The sequence below is a fragment of the Notamacropus eugenii genome, chromosome 3, assembly GCF_028372415.1.
Source record: "Notamacropus eugenii isolate mMacEug1 chromosome 3, mMacEug1.pri_v2, whole genome shotgun sequence".
Taxonomy (NCBI): domain Eukaryota; kingdom Metazoa; phylum Chordata; class Mammalia; order Diprotodontia; family Macropodidae; genus Notamacropus; species Notamacropus eugenii.
The window spans coordinates 259,653,492-259,673,265 of record NC_092874.1 but is presented as its reverse complement, the minus strand read 5'-3'; the positions used below and the strand labels follow the sequence as shown (position 1 = coordinate 259,673,265).

At 34.3% G+C, this 19,774-nt stretch overlaps 1 protein-coding gene across 13 annotated transcripts in view; it reads left to right on the top strand.

Moving 5' to 3' along the window:
- Nucleotides 1-19,774, top strand: part of PPP1R12A (protein phosphatase 1 regulatory subunit 12A) — a 175,193-nt gene that overhangs the window by 120,875 nt on the left and 34,544 nt on the right. For 8 of the 13 annotated variants that reach the window (XM_072655458.1, XM_072655457.1, XM_072655468.1 and 5 more), the window contains 7 exons: nucleotides 4,960-5,172; nucleotides 7,423-7,517; nucleotides 9,939-10,058; nucleotides 11,317-11,484; nucleotides 11,922-12,098; nucleotides 16,924-17,014; nucleotides 19,460-19,660. In XM_072655458.1, coding sequence (XP_072511559.1) covers nucleotides 4,960-5,172; nucleotides 7,423-7,517; nucleotides 9,939-10,058; nucleotides 11,317-11,484; nucleotides 11,922-12,098; nucleotides 16,924-17,014; nucleotides 19,460-19,660 — 1,065 coding nt within the window. The remainder of the gene's footprint in view (nucleotides 1-4,959; nucleotides 5,173-7,422; nucleotides 7,518-9,938; nucleotides 10,059-11,316; nucleotides 11,485-11,921; nucleotides 12,099-16,923; nucleotides 17,015-19,459; nucleotides 19,661-19,774) is intronic. The other 5 variants (XM_072655464.1, XM_072655470.1, XM_072655463.1 and 2 more) reach the window with 3 other exon arrangements.

Below are 19,774 nucleotides of genomic sequence, written 5' to 3'. Positions count from 1 at the left end.
GTGGGTCTCCTTTAGGAGGTCCTGCAGTGTTCTTAGAATTGATGCAGTCGGCATTTATCACATATTATCTACATACAAAAGCATGTGAAGGGACCTCATCATCTATAGGGAATGTTAAACTGTACACTGGCTCTTTTGTGACAAGGACAAAAACTTTAGTTCATCATATGTGTCTCTTTTATGCCTCACTCATATTAGTAATCAAATAGAACAGAGGATCACTGAATAAGTTTTTATTTCAAGGGATCTTGTATAATTCTGACCATGTGGGAGACATGTTGTTGAAGGAGAGCTTTTAAGTTTATAATGTTTTGTTCTACTGAATCAAATACTTTTTTAGCCAAGAACCAAACATTTTGCATTCTTTCTGTCTTTTAGTCAATTGTGTGGTGCTGAAATGTGATATTCCACTATGGAATAGTATTTCTATTAAAAATTTTATTTTGATGATAAAGTAGGCAGTAGTGATTTACACTTTCTTTCCCTTTCACCCTTTTTTTTCTTGATAGTGGAAAATTCTGAGATATTTTCCATACCTTTGGTTTCTTTTCTTCCATGACAGTTGATCCCTCTGTATCCTCTAGATTATAATTTCTGGCACAGATCTACTCTTTGTTTCATTTATCTGGTTCAGCTATTTTTCTGTCTTGGCTTTCTTCAGTAGTATTTCTGCATCCTTAAGCCAAACATGCTATGATTTTTGAGTTCCAATATGATGGTATAAAGGTTAATTTAAAAAGTTTTTACAGCCTAGGGTGCAGCAAGCACCCTAACACATCCAGGATGACCTGCTAGCACAGGTTCTTACATCTGCTTTTCTAAAAGGAAAGGAAATTTTGAGGTGTCAGCAATCTTCTTTAATCACATATACCAACAGAGGAAATACAAGTACAGAAATAAAGACCAACAAACAGGGCTTCTAACTGTCTGACCATTACATATATAGTGATCAGAGAGAGAAGCACCAGCATCTGGGTTTGGGGGCGGAGAAGGGGAAGCTAGGTTGGGCTCCTTAATGACTACCCAGAGTCTCATCTGCCACTCAAGCCTTCTTCCATACAGTGAGCCCCAAAGCAAAACTTCACATGAGAATATACATATACGTATATATGTATGTATGTATGTATGTACGTATATATATAAAACAAAAAATGTGAAACCCTTCAAGGAAGCTAACCTACCCATAAGCAAACTTTCTCTTTAAACAAGTTCCTCCCTCAATGAGGTCTTTTAGGCAGGGAAGATCTTTAACACCTATTAACATAAATCCCATCAACATTACACCTCCATCCTTAAATTACTTCAACAGAATTTCATTCACATCAGTTAAACTTATAATGTTATGCAGTATATATATCTTTTCCTTGTCTATTTTCCATTTTTGCCATCACCTTATTCATATATATATTTATTTCAAACCATTTTATTATACAAAGGTTGTCACGTAATTGGATAGTCCTACTTTCTACATAATCTTAAACAGTCTTCATCTACACACAAAAACAAAAGCCACTTTGGAACTTTGTGATGGCAAACATTAAATTCTGATTTAGCAGAATAGTAGTAAAACTGCCTCCACTGATTGAAGTTGAAGGCAGAACATCATATACATGGATCTTATGCCTCTGTCAGAAATGTACAAATGTCTTTTTATTCAAAAAAGCACAGAACAAATTGTCTTTTGGCATGAATAATGAAAACAGTAAACAGTTACCTATTTTATCAACTGAAACCAGTAATTGGTCATTTAGTGATTTTATTGAACATCAGCTTTGAATTGAGTCACTCTCTTTCCATTTGATTTCTGGAGTTAGCAAGGACCACTGTCTTTAAGTCTTGCTCATGTCATAGTTCATTGTGGTAGAGCACAATTCTAGGAAATTAGAACATGCCTCCTTCCTCACATGCCCGCTTTTAGAATTTTGGTGACAGCTTCTATGAAAATAAAGAGAGAAGCCATACCAGTTGCATCCAACAAAACAGGTCTCACCTTAATTGGATCAATTAATTTTCAAACATATTCATAAAATCTCAGAGCACTGTATCATAACCAATCTCTGAAGAGCTTTGTAAAAATTTCTGAACTATCAATGAGCTTTGAACCTACATACTTAGCAATGGTCACTGCAGGAATTTTCATTGTCTTTTTTATTTTCCTTTTCGGTTTTTTTTAGCCTCATTTGCTGAAATTAACTGGCCATTAATAATTATAAATAATAAGGCCATTATCATCAAAGAAATGCACAGCCACCTTCTAGAACTATACCTTCTTCAACAGTGACACATGTAGCATTTAGTGCTTCTGTAATTTGATCTTACTTTCCATTCACTTGTTTCACATTACTTGATCCACCAACTTTTATAACTACTCCATCAGAAAGTTTGCCATCCTCCCCTTTGTTTACTGTTGTATTGAAGTCTGCAACTGTCAATGGTTATGTTGATTTAATTTGAAGAGTGTTAACACCAAGTTCATCATCCTCTGTTATATTGGCACGTGAGTTTCAATTTTCATAGTAGTTTTTTGTGTGTGGTTTGGGATTTTGGTTCATTTGCCCTGACTGTAAGATGAACAGTGTCTTACTGCTTTTGCATACATAATAAAGCCATCTCTGGCAACTCCTTGATTTGACTCTCAGGAGATCTGCTGAAATATATTTCCTTCTATATTCTGGTATATTTCAATTCCTCTAGTAATGCACATCACCATGTAGGAACCTGTTTATTCACCTCATTATTTCTAGAGTCTGTTCATTGTCCTCTAATAGCCATAGATATTTTTGTGCATCAGTCATTTATTTAATACTTCACACATGCATAGTGAATTGTCACATTTAAAACATAGATTCTGTTCTTTCTACAGTAGACACTCAGTTTACTAGAATTCTCCAGTACTATGATCTGATTAATTTACTTGTCATTAAATTTATTAGTTACTTATTACTAAATGCAAAATTAAATATGGCACATTGAAGAACTGAAACATTTCTTATTCATATGCCCTTTAACCTAATTCTATAAATTACTAAAAAAAATTTATCAATCTACTTACTTTGTAAAGTATTCTATTTTAGGGAACTTATTAATTGGTGTCTCTAGTTTTTCTTGGTTATTTGTCTTAAAATTTGAAACCTCAACTCAGAATCTATAAAGTAACTCTATAGACAAGAAGACATTTCTGTGGTATTTAACTAAAAATAAAAGTACAAATTTCAGCGGTATATTGTACTCTCACTTATTAACAAGTTCAAGTTTATCAGAACTAATCCATTCAAAGAACTAATCATCTTCAAAGCTATTCGCCTTAGGAAGAGAATAACATTTATTACAGTGATAATACTATTGTTAAAAGGTTTTCTTCCCCTTTTTTCAAAATTGCCTTCAAAAATTGCAACGCTTTATTTTGAATGAGCAAATTTTTACCCATTGAGGAGAGAGTATAACTTATTTTGGACATAGTCAAAAATCATTTGGAGCCACATCACAGAATCATTGGGCAGTATCACCTTTATACAACAAAGTGTGCCTATAAAATAGCACCATTATTTTCTTGTTTCATAACTCCTTTGAGCAGTTCAATTGACCTTGAGCAGTCTGCTGTCAGAATTTTCTTCTTTCATGGGAATTAATAACCAACTCCTCATTTTAATTTGAGGCTCCATTCCTCATGTGAAGACACATTAATTATCTTCCAACTCCTGCAAGATTTTAGTAAGCATATACTTTGTGCAGAATATTGTACAAGGAGATGTGGGAGGGAAATACAAAGTTAAAATAAGATGCAATTTTTGTTCTCTTGGAGCTCACAATCAATAGAAATGAATGTGTTTTTTAATTATTTATGAAGCTCGAATTTCTTATGGTAATCATCAATCAAAAATCATTCCTGAGATAAATTGTGTAAAATTATAAAAATTTATCTTTTTTAAGAGATCTCACAACAATAAACACCTTTATCATCTCTTAAAATATTCCAACTTCAATTTCCCTGAGAATTCATATAATTAATGTATATTAAATTTGGATCAGAAAAATAAAACCAATGCTTTTTTTTCCATTTTTGAATCTGTACAACAAAGTTTTTAAAGCAAACTGTATGACTGACTAAAAGCCAAAATTCATATTTCACTATTTTGATTTTATCTGTTAGCCTCAGAATGGTTGGTGTTCTTTTGTTCATGTTTTTAAATTGAACTACCTTTATATACTAGGTACTCTGGACTGCTATTTTAATGAATGTTGTTTATTTTTAACTGTCTTGGGAGTACAGCTTATTTCTCTAACAGCTTCTTTCATTGTACTGTCCTCTGTGTTAAGATTAAAGCTTATTCCCAGTTATTTTAAAGCCTAAAATCATTATTTCTAGTTTCTGGACTTAATTAAGCAAATGAATATGGTATCTCTTCTTAACTCTTTTGTGTTCTTTCTTTCAATCTTCATTTCTTTACATGTCATGTTTTAATTGGCTTTAGTATGATTTCATTCCTCCTATCATTCCTGTGGCGGAATCAATAGATCCTGCATCATGGAGGCAGGGGTTACGCAAAACTGGCATTGTTCTTGTGCCCAGTAAAGGTGAAAAACTTCTGGTGAGGATTTTGTATGTACAAGACTTTGTTTTAGGTTACAGTATAACAAACTTAATCCAAATGCCAGTGCTACATTTGCATGGTTTAAAATTTTTACTGTGTGATGACTTCTGTTTTGTCTAGATTTGCATCTTGGTGTCTGTGTGATTAAAATGTGTGGAGTGTATTTTCGTAAGCCTAACTTCTAAAATTCTATTCCATTTTTTCAGCTATGGATGTCGTCATTATTGATGAAGTCATTAACATAGGAAAACAGTATTTTCTCTTAAGATCATATTTTTATGTCCTGTTTGCCTACAAGCATTATCTTGATTCAAGCCCTAGTATGATGGATTTACTTTTTTCCCCCACTTTTTACAAACAAAAACAGTTTCCAACTTCTACAAAAGTTTCTCCAAAAGAAGAGGAGAGAAAAGATGAATCCCCAGCTTCTTGGAGACTTGGTCTGAGGAAGACGGGTAGCTCTGGTGCCCTTGCTGAAAACACAGCCTCTAAAGAAGCCCAGAAAGGAAAGGACACAACAGGGGTTATGCGCTCAGCCTCCAGCCCCAGGCTTTCTTCTTCATTGGATAATAAAGAAAAGGTAAATTATCACACTTGTATCTAATTGTTTTTCTCATAGTACCACAGCTAATAATCATTTGTAGCACACCAAATCTCTCTAGTTACTAAAGTGTTACAAGGCACTTTGACATGTATCATCTTACTTGACTCCTCCCCTCAGTAGTCTGCTAAAATTCCCACTAGGATCATGGACCTAGTGCTTGAAAGAACTTCAGAAACCATCTTCTCCAACCCCTTTATTTTTACAGATATGAAAATAGAGGTTCAGGGAAGTTATGTGCCTTGATTCCAGGTCCTTTGACTCCAGAGCCAGACTTTTCTGTATCAGTACTACTTACTGAATTACAGATGAGGAAACAGACCAAGGGAATTTAAGTAAAATAGCCAATAAGTGAGAACTCTCACAACTAGGCAATTACTGTTTCCACAACTGTGAACTGGCTTCTGTGGGCTAAGGGAATGGTGCCATATCCTACTAGATCTACTGTGTACTGTCCTCAAAGAAGAATTGCATGTTTAATAATAATCAGAAAGAACAAAAACTGTCATGGCATACCTTGTCTGGTACATTTGAGTACCTGCTGTAGTCAGGTACTGGATCTGGAATGCATGTATTAATTGCCTGGATTAATAAGTTGTGCGGTTTAATATGGGTAAGCCTCACTTTTGCTTTGAATCTAAATCTTAGATGCTTTGTCAGGTGAATGTACCCCATTAATGAATTTTCATATCATGTGATTCTTTTTCTCCCATAAATACTCTATGTAATAGAGTGTTAGGTTGCTGTTCAGTGGAGATTCTTTTACATATTTTAACATTTTGTAGGTTTTAATACATCAGTGCTTTTCATCTTCTGTGCCTCATTCTTGCCATGTGTCCTCCCTGCCTCTTCCTTTCATCATATTTTGCACACTTATTGACAGTGTTAAACTGCTGGATCGGCAGTCAGGAAGACCTGAGTTCAAATCCAGCCTCAGACACTTACAAGTTGTATGTGACCTTAGACAAGTCACTTAACCTTGTTTGCCTTAGTTTCCTCTTCTATAAAATGGAGTTAATAATAGTTCCTACCTCCCAAGGTTGTTGTGAGAATCAAATAAGATCATAATTATAAAGCACTTAGGATAATGCCTGGCAACACAGTATGCATTATATATAAATGTTAACTAATATTATTATTGCATGTCTTACAAATATCACCATAATATACCATAGCCTACCTCACATAATATGTTTGTTCATTATTTTCTTTTTAGATCACTTCACATTTTGATTTTTTTGCAAACTATGGTGTTCAGTGATTCACAGGCACATAGGAGGGCACTGGTGGTCTTGAAAAGATAAGCTCTTATATCACAAAGGCACTTGGGATCATTTGAGTTGTATGCCAGGCCCCATTTCCTCCTCTAATTCTAGCCTATATACAATGCCTCACCAAGATACATGTTTTTAGGGACTACTTCAGTGACTGTTCTTCCACCTGTAGCTTATAAACCAGTTTGGTTTTTTGTTGTTGTTTTTTTTTAATTTGGGTTTGTTTTTACCAGCATTTTCTTTTAAGAGTTTATTATTTAAAGGTGTCACAAAAATATTTTAACTGGACTATATAAAAATTAAATTATAGAACAATTCCCTCCTAATACACTAAAAAATGACTCACCTTTTAATTATTTTAATAATAAATCTTCCTGTACTAATTTAAAGTCATTATATACAGTAGTGTGTTTAGTAATGGCAAAAAGTGAGAATAAACTTATGTTACCCTAAACATAATATAGTGTGCAAAAATGTTTTTGACCTTGTTGAACCACATGAAACAGAATTTTTGAGGTATCTGTGTCTTTTAAATTAATAAACATAGCCTTCAAATATAAAATGACATTTTGAGTAACTTATTTTTTACCAGTTGTAGGAAATTTCACAGAATTGTAAAGGAATTTTCATTTCCTGAATTTCAAACTTTAGGTGATCTTTTAATAAAGGCAAAGGGATTGAACCAGTAAGTAAGGAATAATAGAATAAGTAAGGAATAATAAGAGTTACGGGTATTTGTGAGGGAAGAAATCTTAGAGTTTATCTGGTTCTATTCCCTCATTTTACAAATTAGAAAACCAAGGTCCTAACAAAATAGCATTTGCCCGAGATCAAATGGGCCAAGATTATAGTGCATGGTTCCTAATTATATTCTAAGTTACAATAGCTGAATGCTTGCACATTTTTTAATAAATATTGATTGTGTTTTAGTTTAATTTTTCCCCCTGTTTTGCAGGAGAAAGATAATAAAGGAACTAGACTTGCATATGTTATACCTACAATACCCAGGCGTCTGGCCAGTACATCGGACATTGAGGAGAAAGAAAACAGGTGACTTCTTAGTGAACTCTAAATAATTTGCTTTATTTTATAATATAAAAGTTTAAAAATAAAATCTTTGAATTTAGTTAAGATAGGCATGCCATTTTATTTAAAATTTCCATTTAAATATCAGGTAGTGTCCCTTTTCTTTCCTTTCTAAGATCTGTGAAAAGAATGAGAAAACAGTATTTTATACATCATCTTATCTCTTAAGCAGTGAGCTTTTTTAACTTAACATTTTTAAAAGGCAGAAAGGATGAATAGTTCTGTAGTAATTTGAGAAGCTTACTGGACTTTTATGGTGCAAGTTTATTTTGGAGTATGATGGAAAAAATTTATGTCCATCAAATGACAGCAGCAGAGACAAAGACTCCAGTTCACAAAGCAGTACATCAAAAACCACTTATCCACCCATGTCCAGAAGAACTAAAAGATTACCCTTTAGTGGACTCAGTTTAGAGTCACTAGACAGTGTCTTAGAAAGGAAGCAAGACCTTACTAAATATTGGTTATATTAATTGCTGTATCCAAAACAGAAAGAACTTTGGCTAAATCTGAATCAAATAAATGTAACAAGTGAAGAGACATACAGATACTCACTCAAAACTGGCTCAGACGGCACATCACCCACACTGCTGACTGCAGTTTGCAGTACCTGTTTTGGTCGATTGAGCTCACAGAGGTTTGGACCTTTTTTCAGGCTGAAAAACTAAAGTTCTGTTGTGTAAGTTGCTACAGACCTAGTCATAGCCCCTGTTGGCAAATACTTAACAATTAGCTATCTGGATTTTTTTTTTTTAATGTACACACAACATGCTTTTAATTTTAATCTGCATCATTCATGTTTTCTCTGTCACTTTTTTAAGTCTAGACAATCAACAAAACAGTAATTCATGCCCTGATTTGTAGCATTGGCCAATTCCCAAGGTTTCTTTCTTCTAGTTTTCCTGTTAATATCAGTACTACATATCTTAGAAATTTGTATGACAATATTAGAAGAAGTGCTTTCTGGAGCATTCAAATCAAAGGGACTGATAATTTTTTTTTGTTATTACAGTTACTAACCTTTAAAAGTCCATGTAAACCATTGCTGTGGAATAATGGGTATAGATAAAATCTGGTGTGACCACTTGTGAATAATTCAAAGCCCTTCACACGTTTATGATTTTTGCTTTCCTAATTGTCCACATTCTACTCACCATGGTGCTGTCTTATTATAACCTCCACCAGCCTCTGTACCAAAACTAGAATAAACCATCCTCTGTTCTCCAATAAAACAACATTTTGGAAAATTTTACATTTTATTAAAACTTGTACTGATTTCAAAACTAGTTACAGCAGAATGAGTTGCTACCGTACCTCTGCTTTTAACCATTAAAACAGTACCAGTCCCCTTTTTTCTTTAAACATTTAAATGCAGTGTAACAGTTTCTATGATGTTTCTTTCTGGATTTTCTCTGTCAACCTTAGATACTGAAATTTTATAGCATTATCACTAAATCAGTGCCGGTGTTTATTAGTACTTAAGTGATTTGTAGGTGCTCCCATTAAATTTTTAATGTGCGTACCTAGTTTGTTTACTGCTATGAAGTTTTAATATTAGCTAAAGCTAATATGGCTAAGATATTATTCTTAACATATATGCTGACACTTCCATCAAGGACATGAATAGGATGCTAAATGTATTTTTCTGAGGATCAGATTCCTTGAGGCTAAAGATCTTGCCTTCCTTGTATATTCCTTTCCTGTCTTCCTCCCATCATCTTCCAAAAGCACAGTGTCTTGCCTGTGTTATCTGTTGCTCAGTACATACTAGATGTGTGAAGAATAGATAGAGAAATCCATGGAATATGTGTAATGTTCTAAATAAGTATACCCTTTCATTGAACATAGAGTCCTATGTATTTTATCTCTAATTCCCTCTCATATATTAGTCCAGTAACATGCTCATATCATATCAAGTCTGGTATTCAGGAAAATAATTAAAATTTTCATAATATGCCTAGAATTTTTGGTTAATAAAAGGCTGTTTTAACCTATTCTGCTGATCAGAAATGTCTATTAACTGGAACATCTGCATTTTTACAATGTAAAGTATTGATGAAGTATTCCTTATCTATAATTAGGAAGCTATACCATTTGAAATGCCTTTTGCAAAATCATTATATGTTTTGCATGATAAAGCTTCTGCCAAAGCAGAGCTTACAGTACCTCAGAATGTAGTTTTCAGTGTGTCTACCTGTTTACTACCTCACAACAGCTCTTTTTGACGGTTATCCTTATGTCCATAATTTAGTTTTGATATGTTCATGTTACTTTTCTTTGATTTTTTTAGTGGTCAGTATAAAATTTGAGAATATCAGTTGATCATATGATAAATGTTTACATTTTAGTGCAGAGCCATATAACTGAAGTGTGATCTTTTCACAGAGATTCTTCAAGCTTACGAACAAGTGGTTCGTATACAAGAAGAAAATGGGAAGATGACATCAAGAAGAATAGCTCAATTAATGAAGGACTATCCTCCCTCGGCCCACCTTATTATAAAAGGTAATGTTATTGTGTGTATTTAGAAATACTGGGGTTAGTTTAACCTTTATCGAACAAGAGACGTTTATTTAGAGTATATAGAATTAAGCAGTTCTCCTCAAAAAAAATCCTTTTCATTCTTTATGGGAAACTTAGCTTTTATATTTTTAGCCTTTAGGATGTGATTGATAAATATTTGTTCACAGCAACAGCTCCATCATTTCTATTACATTAAATTTGCCACCCCATAGAAAATTCATTCATAAATGGGTGGAACTGGAGCTCTTCATATAACTTGACTGGAAGAGCTGAATGAGAATGCTAACCAGCTAATTGATCCCCAGTAGATAACCCAAAATTCTGCTTATGAAAAGTCAGGTCTCTGCAACCAACTTGAATTCAGTTAGAATGCTACAGACAGAATGTTGACTGCTCTAGTAGCGTTCATATGACCTGAGGGAAGAAAATGGTAAGCAATATTTAGGGAAATATATGAAGAAGAACATAAGACTAAGAGTATGAATTTTCTACCAGTCAGCAGCCTTGGAGCAAAATTGCTTAATTCTCATTTCGTACACTTGCTTCTTTTCTCCTATCAAAGGTGACAAGAAAAATTTACAAAAGTTTTAAAGCTTCACAAGAAGTCATTTTGTGTTTCATTTTTTTTATGCAGATACTAGTTTATATAAGATGTAGGACTATATGCTACTTCATCAGTTTTTATCTTAGTGAGCCCAGATTATGAATGACATTTTGGACTTTAGGTTTCACTGGTCTTCTTTTAGGACCATGCCAGAAATGTGGTCTAAATCTGAACTATTTATATTTGTGTACTGGAATAAGTGCAGTGGTTCTTCTTAGAGGTCCCCAGAGTGCCTAATATTCTGGATCTATTTGAAGGCCCTATTAAGAGTTTAAGACTTAGCCTAGGGTTTCTGAAATGGTTTTTTTCAGACCTTCACAATGACTGGCTCTGACTAGGTTCCCTTAGGCCATTCCACACCAGAGTGCTCTACTCAGGCCCATTGTACCATGGACCTAAGAGCTGGGACATTTTAAGACATATGCCAGATGAGCAAAACTAGTTTAAATATGGTGCTTGTTCATAAAATGTTGTATTTTCAAATTAGTAACCCTTTCTATACTCTGGCAAGTAGTGAGTGGAAATCTGGTGGTGTTTCTGATGATTTCAAGCCTTACCAATTTGTGTAACGTGGAGACAGTGACTTTAGTGTCCACCATCAGACACACTCTATATGGATATGACTCTTTCCTTCAGTTGTTCCTTTGGTAGAAGACAAGATGATATGGTTAATTCTAGCGTTCCAAGTACCACATCAACACCAACAGTTACCTCTGCAACTGGGCTCCAGAAAAGCCTGCTTTCGGGCACAAGCACTACCACAAAGGTTGCAGCCAGCTCCTCTCCAGCAGGCACACAAAGCAGGTCAGTGCACAGTTGTGTTTTGTGTTCAGGTCTACTGTGTGCTTTTGTATGTGCATGCATTTTTGTTTAGTAGGTATTGGGACTCTGGATTTTTTCATTTTACCCTGTTCAACTTATTTGGCTACTTCACAGACAGAAAAAATATTGTACAAAAAGTTAGGGGCATCAGCCTTAAAGTAGCAATTATGCATGTCTCTGTGAAGAAAAAATAAAACATGAAATTTAGTCATTATTAACTACTCTTTCATGAAAATCTTAAATGTGAATTTATCCTGATTACTCCTAGCGAGCTTTGTTGTTCATAGCTGAGAGATTTCTCACTTGGTGTGTTTAAAAAATCCATCCCTGGAGTTACATGTTATCAGCTGTTTAGCAAGTGCTTTCGGTGTTTAGCTGTTTCCTTTTCTCTTTTTGTGTTGCTGCTTATAATGTTATAGTACCTCACATCGTTTGTGGGCTGAGGATAGTGCTGAAAAAGACAAGGACAGTGTTCCCACGGCAGTGACCATTCCTGTTGCACCAACTGTTGTAAACGCTGCCGCTTCTACCACATCCTTGACTACAACTACTGCTGGTACTGTGTCCTCAACATCAGAGGTCAGGGAGAGACGCAGGTGTGTAAAAGAACCCCATGTGGGGAGAGCATACCCAGGGATAGGTGGTTTTGTGGGTGACGGGAGGAAGGGGTGGTTTGGTTTTCTTTTGTTTTGTTTTTAAATTTTGTCTAGTTGACCATCTATCTTTCTGTTGGGATAAATGAAGTAATACATGTTATTTCCCTAGAAACTGTAACAGAAACAAGCATCAATCCATTAAGATCTAATTATTAGCTCTTATAATTCGAAGGCAAAGAAGTGGCATTGTTGACTAGGAAAATCACTGAAAAATAGGAGTCATACTCGGCTTCTCATCTTGGCTCTGGTCCTTTTTAACTGGTCCTTAAGGCAAATCAGGCCTGTTATCAAAGTAGTCTACTACAGTGATATTTGATGTTCTTGACTAATGCCTCTTAAGATTCCCCACACTGAGATTTTACTGTTCCTTCGTTCCTTGACATAACCTCCCTGAGTCTTAGTTTCCCTCTTCCCTGACTCTATTTATCCTGGAACAGCAGCTGATATAGCCAAAACTATTATATACAATTGTAATATGGTATCATTATTACTCTTATTTTTAACTTCAATAACCATTTCTCTTACATGGTTTCAAGCTTTTTTTCAATGAATTATCTAGCTGTATAATTCTTTAGTTTAAGTTTTTTTTCCTTTGAGTTACAAAATGTAAGAGGTGTACAGAAATTCTAAAAAAAAAAAAAAAAAACCAAAGCAGTACAGCAGCTTAAGGATTCTGGACATTTTAAAATTATTAGCAGCAATATGTCCAAAAAAGTGTGATAGATAGAAGTATTCTCTTCACCTGTAGTTCTCAACATCTTAATATTTAATTCCATGAGTTGCTGTAACCATCATACATACACATGCACCTGAAAACTTCCATTACACTATTATAACCTTTAAGAACACAGACAAGGTTACCTTCATACCAAGTGTGTTGAGTACAAGAGAACTTTCAGTGGACAACTATTATTAATAATTATTTGGCATTTCAGCGTATGCTGCCATTTGTCAAAATTAGTTTGTTTCTTCTTCATCATTTTTCCCTGCTGATAAGAAAAAAAGATTTTTAAAAGAAAAATTCATATTAAAAACCACTTGGATAAAACAACGCCATATCTGCATAGGCCAATATTTCATTTTTCCTGAACATGCATACCTGCATTTGTATGTCCATATTACATTAAAGGGTTTCCCCTTCCTTCTATTCCTAAATTCATTTAATTGTACTATTCCCTTGCCTTAACTTCTCCCTCCCTCAATTCCCATCAAGCTGCAACAGTATAATATAATATAGAGTTTTGGGCTTGGTTGGAGTCAGGAAGACCTCTCTGTTCCAGTGCCAGCCCTGACATGCTAGCTTTGTGACTACTTTGTCAGTATGTCACCTAACCTCTGTATGTCTCAGGTGATTTCCTAGCACTTAAAGTTATAACCTGGAGGGGATATGCTTTGGTGGAAGGAATTCTTTTTAGCTGAGGAAAGCAAGACTCCCTCATATACTGGTGCACATATTTTGATATAGAGGTATAGAGCTGGAACAGATTTTAGAAATCATCTAATCACTTAATTTACAGATGAGAACTTCAGGAAATTAAGACCCATGGAGGTTAGGTAATTTGTCCAAGGCCACAGAACTAATTAATGCCAGAGCCTGGATGGAGAACCTTGGTTGTCTGCTTTAGTGCTCTGTTAAAGGGGTAGATTCAAGGAAACATCACCAAAATCTTATTTTCTACTTTTTAATCTTATATATTTATTAATTAAAGGAAGATAATTTGCATTTTACCTTTCAAAAGTACCAGGAAAGTTGGCTAAATATTTAGCTTATATATAGGTTTAAAGAATGACAAAATTTGTCGTTCAAATTACACTTCCAAAATCCAGGTCTCGGCCCTAAGCCTAATTTTAAAAGCGTCAGTCATAAATAGTACAACTTCAAATCTTTTCTTCTTTAAGGATCCAAATTTATATTTTCCTGGGAACACTTAGAGCTATTATTGAAAGTCTACCTCAGTGGTACTTGCTGAAGTTGTTTTAATGTCATTTAGTTTGCCAGTACGAAACAAAATCTTAAAAGTGTCAGAAATGTTTTTGTTTCCATTATAGAAATTTTGTGGCGTACTTTGTTTTAATAATGTCTGCAGTAATTTTAATGCTTGTGTTTTGTTCTATGTGAAATAGTTGTTTGCTATTTTTAATAGTTGTTATCCTTTGCTTGTCTTTTAATTAAATCACAATATTATTCACCCACCCAAAAAAAAGCTTTCATTGAACATAGGCTTTTTTACACAAATATGTATTTTTAAAGGGCCAGTCTTAATGCCAGAACAAGGGAATTCAGAAAGATTTCTTATTAATCACCTTCACCAGTGTGTTTAGGTTTTGCATATGTGTTGTTTGAGAGCACCAGGTTTATATAGGATTGACAATCTTACATTATGTGTGAGTTCCCTTGCCTTTATAGTCATCCAAGATTTAGATTGGAAAAAGACTAAGGTAGGTAAGATAGCAAAGACAGTGGACAGGTACATGTTATCCTTTTTAGGTGTGATTTGAATGACAGTCATAGCTATAAATTCATTGATTTTTCAAATTGGAAATTTCAATAAGATCAGTGCCTTAAAATTTTTTACATTAGAAATTAATATTATAATTATTATATTTGAAATGAATTCCTTTGCTAAATACAAAATGTTCTTTAAAAAGAAAAGTCATATCATACTAAACATATTAAGGCCTAGTGACAGTTGCAAGGATTAAAGCCATGAAATTATTCATTTAATTGCTATGCATTCTCTTCATAATAATCTTTTAGTAAAATTCAATAGTAGTAATAGGGTATGAAAAGACTATAATTTTCTAGAGTCATTACAGTGGTTCTCTCTTATGAACCTGAACTGGTGTTGGAAGTAACTGAATTCCTCCATTCTCATTATTTATAGTGCCCCTGAGTTTTTTTCATGGATTTTTTTTATCCTTCTTGCTTTCATTATGGACCAGACAAGAAGCTCAGAAGAGCCACTTGTAGTCCTGAAGCTTGAACCTCTCTGAGATTAACTCAAGAATTTGTGGTTTGTCTCCTATTCAAATGACTCCTGGAGGTACAGGTCCTAAAAGAACCAGTGGAATAGGCAGGGAAGAGCGGTATAAGGAAAAGCAGAGCTGTGCTGATCAAGGAAGCCACATTATTTTAAATTATTGTTGATTCACCACTTTGGCTTTTCCAACCACATTATTTGTCCAAAAAGAACCAGACTTAATTGTGATAAGAAATGTGGTGTATACCTAATTTAAAGAACTGATCTGCTCATTAAAATTCAACATGTTTGTGTTTTTTTCATTTCAAACAAAGCTTCAAATCAAGATTTATTTTTTGTTATTTAAATTATACCTAGTATAGACAAGCTGTTTAAAAAACAAAAGTAAGTTCTATTTCTTGAATTTAGACTGATAATATGAATTTTTTGAAGATCTTTATGAAGATTTTTTAATTTTTCCATGCATTTATTAGAAATTATATATTTGTACTGAAGAAAAAGTTTTCATGACACACAAGTATAGCTCATAAATTATATTCATAGTTGAGTGATGTCATGAAACTGTTTAACATTTCCCCTAAATCAATGAACATTTATAATGAAAACTTTGAAATTCCATCATTCTTTAGTTAAATATCTCATTTTAGCCATTTTTTGTTCAAAGTAAAGACACATAAGATGATGATAAATAAATAAAAAGAATAGGAAACATTCTGTAGGATATAATTTTTTTTAAAAAATATGCTTTTAAATATACCTACAATTTCACCTTCTACTAAATACAGTAAGTACGGAGTAATGTTTAATTTTATAAAGTTTAGAAAGTTAAAAAAAAAAATCCGTAGCAGTCAAATGTCTTTTATTAAACATTTCCCAATTACATTTTAATCTGGTTCAGGCAGCGCAAAGATAGTGCATTTGACACTTATTGTAGTGCAGTGCTTATTCAACTGAAAATTACTGAACATTTATTTGTAATGATGACCCCTAAGCACCACAAGATTTTTAATCATGTTGACTGAATGGAGGTGGATGCCATGAGAAGATGTGCTCTCTACTTACAGTGCAGAAAATCACTATCTTAGTAAGTAGGAAATAATAAGGAACATTTACTTTGTAAACATTTTTTTCATTTTTTTAATATCACCTTCATTTGTGAATGTATCCTTCTCCCCTGTCCCTCCTAGTGAGCCATCCCTTGTAAAACACAGAATTAAGATGATGGTGTGCAGGGTAGGGAGTAGTAGTTCATTAAAACTAATGAACACATTACCTGGCTGTATATCCAGTGTTGCACACTCATTGTCCGTCATTTCTTTAAAGAAAAAAAGAGCTTGCCTTTTCTCATGATATCTATTTACTGAGCTTTCTCACTATGTCAAATTTTAGTTTATGGAATGTTTTTCTCTTCCCCAGAATCAGTCTTCCTCAAAATTTGAGGGGAGAGGAATTATTAAGCAAGGGAAACCTAAGAGAATATAATTGACTAGAGATTTGGTTCTCATGTGGAACTGATCTCCAACTTCCAGAATGGTATCTGAAGCATAAAAACAAAAACGACAAGCTTTAGCTTTCACATTCAAAAAGGAACATGTTTCAAAAATTAATGTTGTTATAAATTGACACCAAATTTTTTTATTTTGTAGAACATACAAGTTTCTAAGGAATTTTCTCAGCAACATTTTTTTAATGAAAAAGTGAACATTTCATTCCCACTCAATAACATTCCATGTTTTCTTTAACATGTTAGATATCTGACTAATGATTTTTATTTTTGACTGTAGATCATACCTCACTCCAGTTAGAGACGAAGAGTCTGAATCCCAAAGAAAAGCACGATCAAGACAAGCAAGACAGTCTAGAAGATCAACCCAGGTATGCTTGATGTACTAAATGTGTAAATACATTGAACTTTGCCCAGGGATGGGGGGTAGGAGATAGATACATACATATGTAATAACACCTAGAATTTCATTAAAGTGGCACAAGTAGTCTGGTATTTGAAGCACTGTCTGCCAATTCAAAACCACAGCTTAGCCTTAGGAAATTCCTGGGGGTACTAAGAGAGGTGGAATGGGAGCCTCATTCCAAAGCTTTCCCTTCTAAGTCCACTGCCCCATCCTACCTATTACATTGAAATAAAAAACATGAAGCAAAAGATCAATAATGTTTATTTTGAACTCATTCATTTGACTTCAATTTCATTGATGTAAATATGTAAGCACATTGAATAGACTTCTGGAGCTCAGATCATAAAGGCCTGGCTTCAGTTCCAGCTTCACGTGACTACAGTCAGATCACGTCACCTTTTCTAGCTTCAGTTTCTTAATTTGTAAGATGAAGGGATCCTACCCGCAGTGTTGACTTCAGGGACTTTAAAAGCCTAAAAGAGATATATAAGTGTCATCGTTCAGTCACTAAATATTTAAGTGCCCACTAGGTGCCAGGTGGCTGGGAATACAAATATCAAAAAAGATAGTCCTTGCTCTCTAATTCACAGTCTAAAAAACAACACAAAAGGAAGACTGGTGGCATGGGGAGTGGAGAAGGTAAGGGTAAGGTAACCCACGTGGGGCAGTCTCTGAGCTAGCTCTCTTCTTAAATGGAAGTTTGGAGTCATCATCATCATAAGACTTCCTTATCCTTAGAAATGTTACACAGCAATGAAAAAAAATTAAAGGCTTATTTGTGTTCGTATTAGAGTGATTATTGGCATCATCCTGTCAAAAATGCTTATTTTTATTTTTCAGACGTATTTCTGTTATTGAGATCAAATTCACAAAATACTTTCCCTATAGTATAAAAGCAAATCTTGTTTTCTGAATGAGATATCAGGAACCTGTGATGCAAATGCCAGACACAAGCCACTAGAATGTAAACTCCTTGAGAGTAGGGATTGTGTCCTTTGGGGAGAGTATCTGGTGTGTAGGTACTTCAGAAATGCTGGTTGGTCTTTCAGTGTTGTGCAGGTCTCTCCCCTGTCCCATCACCTCTGCAGGTCCTTCCTAGTCACTTTGGAAAACCAGTGCTCACCACCTGCCAGGAGAATCTTTCCCTACCTTTCTCAGGGTTGCGGACAGGCTGTGAGCACTGTCCTTGGAATGCTAAAAGGAAAAGGGTGAGGAGCTTGGCATACTACTTTATTATGAAGTTTGCCTGCCTCTATATTTTAGAAGATATTTAGATATACATTATTCAGGAGCACTTAACTGGAGTTGAAAACTGCCATATGAATCAGTAATAAGTATGGCAGACTAAGGGCCTTGTGTAATTTTTCCATCTAGAGAATTTTTACAGTATATACCTTTTATCTATAAATGTATGATTTTTTTTTAATCTCACCTAGGATCTCCAGGCCTACTTCAATAAAGAATTAATAGAATATTTCTAACAGTGACTCACTTACAAAGAGTTAACTATCCATTAGTATTGTGAAAGAGGAATAATCAAAGGGATTGTTTCCATTAGCATTAATTTGAAAGATAATTCACTTTAAAAATACTTCTCTTTCAGAAGACCTCATTGCACATTTCTTTTTAGGGAACATCTTGGTCCTAGCTCTGGAGAGGAAAGGAGGAATTTGTGTGTCCTTAATATATTGTCATGACCAAGTTGTGTTTCTTTTTAACATTTTTAAATAAATTTGCCATTGTAATAGCCATATTCTTCCACCACTCGTTCCTTCCTTTCCCAATGTTGGACTGAGGTCCACTTTTTTTTAATCAGACATATGACCCTTCCCAATCTGATTTAACTTGCCATTGTACCTGTCTTCCCCTGTTAGAACCTTGTGCTACAGCCAAATCAGACTCATTCAGTGTGCATTACCACTTCTTAAATGCATACCTACATATTAAACACAGACTCAGTTTCCTTTCAAAAACATTTAGTCTTAGAAGGATGCAGCCCATATTCAGAAATGAACCAAAATAGAAGCATTTTTCATTCTTAGTTTTTTGTTTTTATATTTGTTTTATAAATGTGTATATGCCACCTCTCCTGAACTAGGTTATATATTTTTTCAGGACAAGAACCACTTCTTCCTCGTATCCCTCAGCATCTTGCCAACTCTTTTGCTCAATATTTGATTGGTTCATTGAATGACAGAATGACTGGGAGAATAAACTTTTCCTCAATTTCAAAGCCTATTCTAAATGGACTTTACTTTTTTAATTCACGCACACTACTTTCTTATCAGTTACTTTATTCTGGGGATCTGCTTTTGTCAGCGTGTGTACACACTTGTGTGTCTGTGAAGTGACTTTTGTCAGTGGAATGGAAGGTATATATTATAGCTTAGTTTATCTTTTTTGCCGACAGGGAGTGACATTGACTGATCTTCAGGAAGCAGAGAAAACTATAGGGAGAAGTCGATCTACTCGAACCAGAGAACAAGAAAGTGAAGAAAAAGAGAAAGAAGAAAAAGAAAAACAAGACAAAGAAAAGCAGGAAGACAAAAAGGAGTCAGACACTTCCCGAGAAGATGACTATAAACAAAAATACTCTAGGACATATGATGAGGTAATGAGTAATTTTTCTTGAAATAAAGGCTCTAATTGGGAACTTTGAATGATTTTTATAATAACACTCAAATGATGATTAGCTTTCCTTAAAGTGAAATATAATGATTGCTTA